This window comes from Orycteropus afer, unplaced genomic scaffold (genome assembly GCF_000298275.1).
Source record: "Orycteropus afer afer isolate SDZICR_OR568_19922 unplaced genomic scaffold, OryAfe1.0 scaffold00518, whole genome shotgun sequence".
Lineage (NCBI taxonomy): Eukaryota > Metazoa > Chordata > Mammalia > Tubulidentata > Orycteropodidae > Orycteropus > Orycteropus afer.
Window position 1 is genome coordinate 1,326,412 of NW_006922105.1, and position 10,320 is coordinate 1,336,731.

At 37.8% G+C, this 10,320-nt stretch overlaps 1 protein-coding gene across 1 annotated transcript in view; it reads right to left on the reverse strand.

Annotated features, from left to right (window-relative positions):
- The window catches only part of SHPRH (SNF2 histone linker PHD RING helicase), a 102,007-nt gene that overhangs the window by 84,720 nt on the left and 6,967 nt on the right, over window positions 1–10,320 (reverse strand). The window contains exons 4-6 of the mRNA XM_007955614.2: window positions 9,452–9,530; window positions 5,128–5,278; window positions 3,234–3,342 (exon numbers count right to left, since the gene is read on the reverse strand). Of these exons, the coding sequence (XP_007953805.1) occupies window positions 3,234–3,342; window positions 5,128–5,278; window positions 9,452–9,530 (339 nt within the window). The remainder of the gene's footprint in view (window positions 1–3,233; window positions 3,343–5,127; window positions 5,279–9,451; window positions 9,531–10,320) is intronic.

Here is a 10,320-nt window from a genome sequence, read left to right on the forward strand (position 1 = left end):
TTGATTAACTTGTGATTGATTGTATGACATATGAATCATGCACTTTTCTCATGTTAAACCTGTATATAAGTTTGAGTATAATTATAATAAAGTTGGCACTGCTTTGCAATGGCTCTGAGTGTCCCTCCCGTTCCCATCCTTTAACTTTTCTCTCATTTTTAACTCATTCTCTTACCCCCTGTTCTAGAATTGTCACGCCGGCCGCGACAGCTCAGCATACAGATTGAGTAAGTATGGTGAAAGGATACAATCCTGATGCACTCCATTCTTGATTTTAAACCATGCAGTGTTCTCTTGTTCTGTTCAAACGACAGCCTCCTGGTCTATGTACAAGTCCCTCATGAGCACAATTAAGTGTTCTGGAATTCCCGTTCTTCTCAATGTTATCCATAATTTGTTATGATCCACACAGTTGAATGCTTTTGCACAGTTAATAAAACACAAGTAAACATCTTTTTGGTATTCTTTGCTTTGAGCCAAGATTCATCTGACATCAGCAACAAACATCCCTCGTTTCACATCCTCTTCTGAATACAGCTTGCATTTCTGGAAGTTCTCTGTCAATATACTGCTGTAACCATTTTTGAATTATCTTTAGTAAGATTTTACTTGCATGCAACATTAATGATATTGTTCAATAATTTCCACATTCTGTGGGATCACCTTTCTCTGGAACAGGTAAATACGGATCTTTTCCAGTCAGTTGGACAGGTAGTTGTCTTCCAAATCTTCTGGCATAGCCAAGCGAGTGCCTCCAGCAGGGCATCCATTTGTTGAAACATCTCAATGGGTAACCCGTCAATTCCCGGAGTCTTGTTTTTCGCCACTTCCCTCAGTGCAGCTTCAACTTCTTCCTTCAATACCACTGGTTCTTGATCATATGCCACCTCCTGAAATTGATGAACATCAACCAATTCTTTTTGGCATCTCTGTGTATTCCTTCCATCTTCTTTTGATGTTTCCTGCATTATTCAATATACTGCATAGAATCTTTCAATATTGCAACTTGAGGCTTAAATGTCCTCTTCAGTTCTTTCAGCTTGAGAAAAGCTAAGTGTGTTCTTCCCTTTTGGCTTTCCAACTCTGTATCTTCGTACAGTTTGTTGTAATAATTGACTGTCTTATTGAGCTGCTCTTTGAAATCTTCTGCTTAGCTCTTTTATCTTGTCATTTCTTCCATTTGCTTCAGCTACTCTCCATTCAAGGGCAAGTAACAGAGTCTTCTCTGACATTCATTTTGGTCTTTTCTTCCTTTCCTATCTTTTTAATGACCTTTTGCTTTCCTCATGGATGATGTTCTTCATGTCATCCCATGATTCCTCTGGTTTTTGGTCACTGGTGTTCAATGCATCAAATCTATTCTTTAAATGGTCCTTAATTCAGGAAGGATATAATCAAGGTCATATTTTGGCTCTCGTGGACTTGTTTTAATTGTCTTCAACTTCAACTTGAACTTGCAAATGAGTAGTTGATGGTATGTTCCACAATCAGCTGTTGGCCTAGTTTTGGCTGAAGATACTGAGTTTCTCCATCACCTCTTGCCACAGATGCAGTCAAGCTGATTCCTGTGTACTCCATCTGATGAAGTTCACGTGTAGAGCCACCATTTGTGTTACTGAAAAAAGGTATTTGCAATAAATAAGTTGTTGGTCTTGCAAAATACTCTCCAGCATTATTTCTATTTTCAAGACCAAATTTTCCAACTACTGGTGATTCTTCTTTGTTTTCAACTTTTGCATTCCAGTCACCAGTGATAATCAGCACACTTTAACTGCATGAACTGCATGTTCAATCAACTTCAGACTGCAGAAGTTGGCAAATATCTTCAATTTCCTCATCTTTGGCTTTGGTAGTTGGTACCTAAATTTGAATAGTAGTATTAACTGGCTTTCTTTGTAGGCATATGGATATTATCCTATCACTGACAGCATCGTACTTCAGGATAGATCTTGAAACATTCTTTGTGAGCATGAATGCCACGCCATTCCTCTTCAAACGTCATTTCCAGCATAGTAGACCATATGGTTATCTGATTCTAAATGGCCAAAACCAGTTCATTTCAGCTCACTAATCATTTCAGCTCACTAATGCCTAGGATGTCAATGTCTCTATGCATTCCATTTTATTTTTGATAAGTTCCAATTTTCCTAGATTCATACTTTGTACATTCCATGTTCCAATTATCAGTGGATGTTTGCAGCTGTTTCTTTTCATATTGAGTCGTGCCACTTCAGCACATGGAGGCTCTGAAAGCTCTGCTTTACCCATATCATTAAAGTAGGCTCTACTCTGATGAGCCAGCTCTTTCCCAGTCATATTTTGAGTGCCTTCTGACCTGAGGGGCTCATCTTCCGGCACTGTATCAGACAATGCTTCAGGGCTATTCATAAAATTTTCCAGTAAAATGTCAGACAGTGTTTCACTACTATTCATAAGGTTTTCACTGGCCAATTCTTTGAGAAGTGGATGGCTTCTTCCTTCTTCTGAGTCTGTCTCAGTCTGGAAGTTCCATCAATACTGGTCCACCATGGACACCCCTGCTGACACAGCCTCTAGCCTCACAGCAATACACAAGGCACCACAGTACAACAAACCGACAGACAAGTTCTTCTCCCTTAGCTGTTCCAACTGGTCCGCTCACTTCCTGGGCTTCCCCCTACCTGTTCTGGCCACTGGCCCTGTCTGCTGCTGCTGCTCCCTGCCACCTTGGGGGCCGTCCTCTGCCCTCCGTACCTGTTCCGCCCTCTGAAAACAGCCACGCTAGCAAATAAACAAAGCCTAGTTTAAATTGTGGGAGTTCTGGTGGTGGAGTGCCTAAGGCATTTGACTGCTAAGCAGAAGGCTGGCAGTTCAAACCCACCAACCACTCCTCCGAAGGAAGGTTAGGCAATCTACTTCCGTAGTGATACCGCCTTGGTAACCCAAGGAGGGGTCGTTATGAGTTGGGTTCGACTCAATGGCAGTGTGTTTGGTTTTTTGGTTTTAGTTTGAGTAGTAAATGTGAAAAATGTACGTTTAACAGATTGAATAAGAGCCTCCGAGACAAATCAAACATAAGAATAAATCTTACTTCTGTTAAGATAATATAACTTGTAATCAAATCCATTTATACAGATATAAATCTGTAAAACAGTTCTTGAGAACAATCACAAAACATCTCTAAATGAGGATTGCAAAGCAGTATAACAATGAGTTAATAAACATGTATGATCTTTAAGAGATGTCATACTTACGGGGACACTGAACTTTTACTTTTGGTTCAAATTCCATATTCCGGGTTTCTCTGTTTTTCACTTTTCCTCCAGAATAAGGTGACGGAGCAAAATAATTCACCATGGTTCCCTGATATAAACAGTCATTAGTCATAGAGTGCTTTGCTCTCAGCATTCTGAATTGCTTAATAATATTCAAACTCCTTCTATTAAGAAAATGCAAAGCTTGTAAAAAAAAAATTAGAGCTAAATGTTACCCACATATACAAAGTTTATTTTTTCATTTCAGACCTTACAGGCAACTATCACTTTTTAAAACTGTGCATATTGTCTCAAGTTACTTACATGTTAAGTGTATACCTTTTTTTTGTTTTAAATTGTGATTTGGGTGAAAGTGTACAGAGCAAATTCACTTTCCACACAGTAGTTCACACACACTTTGTCTCATGACATGGACTACAATTTACTCCAATACAACAGCTCCCTTCCCAAGTGCAGAACTTTTGAATTAAGTTTGTAAACCTTATTTATATATAAATCAACACACTGAATTTTTTAATATTGAAAATAGTAAGCTAGAATTAAAATATCTAGTGAGTAGAAAATCCCAGCAAGAAGTTACTGACAGTTAAAACTACCTACTTGGAGCCATTCTTCTACAAAGGAAACAGATTTTTCTTTCCATTCCCTACTCCAGTTTGAAAAGTCAAATTTGCAAACTTGACCCTATCAGAAGGTCACTAATCCTAAAGTTTTGAACATAGGGGGCCCTAGAGAGAATTCCATTTACACTCTTTACTAATGACCTCATTTTAGCAGGATTTAATGTGCTGGTTTTGATTTCCTTATTGGGAGGGAGGGGAAGCCGTACTTGCCTCGGTAAAAGATTTTTTTTTGTCTTCTCAATATAAACTCTAAAATTCATATTTTAAAATACAACTATACATTTTGGGAGGGAGGGGAAGCTGTACTTGCCTTGGTAAAAGATTTTTTTCTTCTTCTTTTTTCTTTTTAATATAAACTCTAAAATTCATATTTTAAAATATAACTATATATTTTAGCACAGGGACTTAAGAGTTTGTTTTAACTAGCAATCTAATTACCAAGCTACTTGATTGCTAACCAGAAAGCTGGCGGTTCAAAGCCACCAGCCACTCCTCGGAAGGAAGGCTGGGCAATCTACTTCCGTAGTGATACTGCCCTGGAAACCCAAGGAGGGGTCAACTATGAGTAGGGTCCAACTTGACGGCACATAACAACAACGGCAACCCATCTTTTAACAAAGCTAATTACTAGATTCTAAGATTCCCATATCTGAGATTTGTGGACTTTTTTTTTAAACAGCTCTGAAAAATATTTAGTGGTAATATGGACACCTGCAGTGAGTACTAAAGAGGTTCCTGGGTGGCACAAATGGTTAGCATTTCACTACTGACCTAAAGGTTGGTGATCTGAACCTATCCGGCAACACCACAGAAGAAAGTCCTAGCAATCTGCCTCCTTTAAGATTACAGCCAAGAAAACCCTATAAAGTAGCTCTACTCTGTAATACATGGGGTTGCCATGAGTCAGAATTCCCTCAGTGGCAACAAGATTGGTTAGGTTTGTACTAAGTGACAAAACATTTGAGGAAGCAACAGTATTTTCTTAAAGAATTTCTCTGTCAACTAGAAAGATGTTTGGTAAGTGACTGTATATATTTTTCCCAGCTGGATAAAATTGTTCAAAAAATTCTTCTGGGTCACAAAAATCTTCTATTCTGTGTCCAAGTGAAGTTAACTAACAAGTAATATAAATTATTAGTCACAGAGTACACTGAAAGTATTGACTTAAGAGCCAAGCAAATGTTCAACATATGATGCTCTTTGAGAACATATGTCCCATGCTTTCTCAAGCCCTACAGTCCTCCTCCTACCTCAGGAAGAGTGAGAGCATCTTGTTTGACATCTTGTCGTGTATGTGTCAGAATCAGAGCCAAAACCTCCACTGTCTTTCCAAGGCCCATCTCATCTGCTAAGATTCCACCAGGCAACTGTGGTGCAGCACTTGGGTAGTCACGGATGATGCTAAAGGAAAACAAAAGAAAAATACATCACAGAAACAGAATTAAAAAGTATATTACAGTTTTTTGTGGGCTTTTTTTTCAAATAACAAGTCTATGTAAATAATGTGTCCATGCATATAACACACATAGTATGCTTAGGAAAATAATGTGAAGAGTTGCACAAGTGGAAAAAAATATTTAACGTGTGTGTTATTTGCATAAAATATTCAAGTACTATCAAATATTCCCAACTACTCTTCTTAAGAGGATTGGAAGAAATGTATAAAAGTCTAAATTTTTTGAAGCAATTCAAATCCCTACATCATGAATATAAAATTGTGATAGTCAAAAAATTGCATGAGTTAACTAGTTGTTAACTGTAACCAGCTGTAGCCTGTAGAAACAAGAGTGACATTGGTAAATATCCACTATTTCTTCTACAATTAAAAGGGAACACATCTGCCTTCTTTCTATGATCTTTTTGAATCTGTGAAGAAAACATATGAAGGGCAATAAATAACTACTGATTTATTAATTATGTTTAATGATTCCTAAAACTCTTAATAAAAAATGGCATGTTTCAGGAAAAATATGTCACTTCACCACTCATCTGTCAGTTTGTCGTACTGTGATGGCTTATGTGTTGCTGTGAGGCTGGCAGCTGTGCCACCAGTATTTCAAATAAAAGCAGGGTTACCCCTGATGGACAGGTTTCAGTGGAGCTTCCAGACTAAGACAGACTATAAAGAAAGATGGGCCATCCATTTCTGAACAAATTGGCCACTGAAAACTTTGTGAATAGCAGTAAACACTGCCTGATATATTACTGGAAAACTTCATGAATAGCTCTGAAACACTGTCTGATATAGTGCCAGAAGATGAGCCCCTCAGGTTGGAAGGCACTCAAAATACAATTGCGAAAGAGCTAACTCCTCAAAGCAGAGTTGACCTTAATGACATGAATGGAGTAAAGCTTTTGGGACCTTCATTTGCTGATGAGGTACAATTCAAAATGAGAAGAAACGGTTGCAAACATCTATTAATAATCGGAAAATGGTATGTACAAAGTATGAATCTAGGAAAACTGGAAGTCAAAAATGAAATAGAACACATAAAGATTGATATTCTAGGCATTAGTGAGCTAAAATGGATTCGTATTGGCCATTAAGAATCAGATAATCATATACTCTATGCTGGGAATGACAAATTGAAGAGGAATGGCATCACTTTCACTGTCAAAAAGACTGTTTCAAGAGCTATTCTGAAGTACAATGCGGTCAGTGATAGGATAATATCCACATGCCCACAAGGAAGACCAGTTAATATGACTATTATTCAAATTTACCCATCAACCACTAAAGCCAAGGACAAAGAAATTGAAGATCTTTACCAACTTCTGCAGTCTGAAATTGACCAAACACACAATCAGCATGTACTGATGACTACTGGTGATTGGAATGTGAAAGCTGGAAACAAAGAAGAATCATCAGTAGTTGGAAAATACAGCCTTGATGACAGAAATGTTACTGGAGATCACCTGACAGAATTTTTCAAGACCACTGACTTACTCATTGCAAATATCTTTTTTCAATGATGTAAACGGAGACTACACATGTGGGCCACGCCAGATGGAATATGCAGGAATCAGAATGACTACATCTGTGGAAGGAGGCGATAAAGAAGCTCAATACCTTCAGTCAACACAAGATCAGGAGCTGACTGGTGCAAAACATCAGTTGCTCATACGGAAGTTCAAGTTGAAGCTGAGAAAATTAAAAAAGTCCTCAATAACCAAACTAGAACTTGATTATATCTTGTGTGAGTTTAGAGACTATCTAAGGAATACATGTGACATACTAACACTGATGATGAAACCCAGATGAGTCGTGGGATGATATTAAGAACTCATACATGAAGAAAGCTAATGGTCACTGAAAAGGCAGGACAGGTAGAAAAGACCAAAATGGATGTCAGAAGAGATTCTGAAACGTGCTCTTGAATGGAGAGTAGCTAAAACAAATGGAAGAAATGATGAGATAAAAGATCTCAAAAGTCAACTAGAGAAGACCAAGTATTATAATGAAATGTACAGGGATCTGGAGTTAGAAAACCAAAAGGGAAGAACACATTCAGCATATCTCAAGCAGAAATAACTGAAGAAAAAATTCAAGCCTCAATTCCCAATACTGAAGGATTCTATGGGCAAAATACTGAATGATGAAGGAAGCATCAAAAGAAGATGAAGGAATACAGAATCACTGTACCAAAAAGAAATGGTCGATGTTCAACTACTTCAAGAGGCAGCATATGGTCAAGAACCAATGATACTTAAGGAAGAAGAAGTCAAAGTTGCACTGAAGAAATTGGTGAAAAGGCTTCAGGAATTTGACAAAACACCTACGGAGATGTTTTAACACATACTTACTAGAGGCACTGACTCGTTTGTCAGGAAATATGGGAGACAGCTACCTGGCCAACTGACTGGAAGACATCCATATTTGTACCCATTCCAAAGAAAGGTGATCCAACAGAATGTGGAAATCATCCGACAATAGCATTAACATCATACACAAATAAAATTTTGCTGAAGATAATTCAAAAACGGCTGCACCAGCACTATATTGACAGGTAACTTCCAGAAATGCTAGCTTGATTCAGAAGAGGACATGGAATGAGGGTTATCATTGTTGATGTCAAATGGAACTTGGCTGAAAGCAAAGAATACCAGAAAAATGTTTACCTGTTTTTTATTGACTATGCAAAGGTATTTGACTGTGTGAATCATAACAAATTATGGATAACATTGCAAAGAATGGGGATTCCACAACACTTAATTATGCTCATAAGAAACCTATACATAGACCAGGAAAACTGTCATTTGAAGTGAACAAGGGGTATCGTGTGGTTTAAAATCAGGAATGGTGTGTGTCAGGGTAGTATCCTTTCACCATACTTTTTAATCTGTATGCTGAGCAAATAATCCGAGAGGCTGGACTATATGAAGAAGAACATGGCATCAGAATTGGAGGAAAACTCATTTAACAACCTGCAATATGCAGATGACACAATGCTGCTTGCTGAAAATGAGGGTGACTTGAAGCACTTACTGATGTAGATCAAAGACTACAGTCTTCAGTATGGATTCTACTTCAACATAAAGACAAGAATCCTCACAACTAGACCAATAAGCAACATCATGACAAATGGAGAAAGATTGAAGTTGTCACGGATTTCGTTTTACATGGATTCACAATCAATACCAATGGAAGCAGCAGTCAAGAAATCAGACGTTGTATTACACTGGGAAAACCTGCCGCAAAAGATCTCTTTAAAGTATCGAAGAGCAAAGATGTCACTTTGAAGACTAAGGTGAGCCTAATCTAAGACATGGTTGTCTCATATGCATGTGAAAGCTGGACAATCAATAAGGAAGACCAAAAAAGAATAGATGCCTATGAATTATGGTGCTGGCAAATGATAGTAAAAATACTATGGACTGCCAGATGAACAAACAAATCTGTCCTGGAAGAAATGCAGCCAGAATGCTCCTTGGAAGTGAGACTGGCCAGACTTTGTCTCATTTACTTTGGTCATGTTGTTAGAAGGGACCGTTTCCTGAAAAAGCATATCATGCTTGGTAAAGTAGAGGGCTGTGAAAAAGGGGAGGAAGACTCTTAACAAGATGGACTGACACAGTTGCTGCGACGACGGCACAGCAGGGATTGTGAGGACTGCATACAACCTGGCAGTGTTTTGTTCTGTTGTATATAGGGTCGCTATGAGTAGGAACCGATTCGATGGCACCTAGCAACAACATTATAATCTCACTTTAAATATTGTTAATTAAGCTCCTTAAGTTTATTATTTTGCATTTACTTAGCGGAAAAGGACAAGTACTATTTATTCTATGTCTGCCCTATACATAAAAATTTCTAACGAGATGGATTGACACAGTGGCTGCAACGATGGGCTCAGGTACAGCAAGGATTGTGAGGCTGGCACAGGACCAGGCAGTGTTTCGTTCTGCTGTATACTGGGTCGCTATGAGTCAAAGCCGACTCAATGGCACCTAACAACAACAACGAGGTACTGAGTATTCTTTCGTGAGGTTCTGCCAAGGCTAAAAACAATCTCCTATCATTTTTCATGGTTATTTTTTTTAAAAAATAAGCACATAAATAAAAATTTGCCTTACCAGCCTGTGTATGGATTATAGTAGAGTTTCAAGCCCTCAGAGGTAACAATTTCACGCCACAAGAAGTGCAGAGCATTTTCTAAAGAAAAATATAACCATAAGAACAAATTTTTGTGTTAGTTTTGTTTTCCTTTCTGTAAGCTAACTGTATGGGAAAGACAAAAGATCCCTCCAGTTATTTTCTTCTGATACGATTCTTTAGCTTCTTCTGCTCTGGTACAAATTGTTTTCATATAAGCAAGTGATATAACAGAAAAGCGAAGTATAGCAAATTACACAGGATTAACAGGAAAAGAAAATGAATACACATAGCTAACTCCAACCCAAGGAAGGAATTATGCTTACTTTTGTAAGCCCTTGAAAAAGCACTGTGAAGTTTTAAAATCATGCAGTTGACATATTTTAGTGGGCTAATACATTTATGCAAATCAGACCTGACCTCTCATATGGTGAGAGGAACAGTTTGTGGAATGGATGAAAAATACCTAAAACAAACATAGTGAGTTTGTTTCAACTAGAATCTTCCACTACCCTTCTCAATATTTTAATTTGTCTAAATCAGTTGCCAAGTAACAAGTGTGTCTCTACCTATTAGTGAAACAGCATGGGATTTTTTTGTTACCTTCTGTAGAGATTAACAGATGAAGTAGGAATACAGACCCACAGGGTTTATACAATGAAAAAATCAGAAGATAAAATGTGCCATTTTATAGGACCCAGAAAAGACAGAAGAACATCCTATACAACACATGGGGATTTTAATCAACAAAATCTAGTCTGTGGACAAAAAAATAAACTAGAAACACATACAGTGTAAATAAATCTCAAAAACATTATGTCAAAAGAAACCAGACCAAACCTCACCCCCC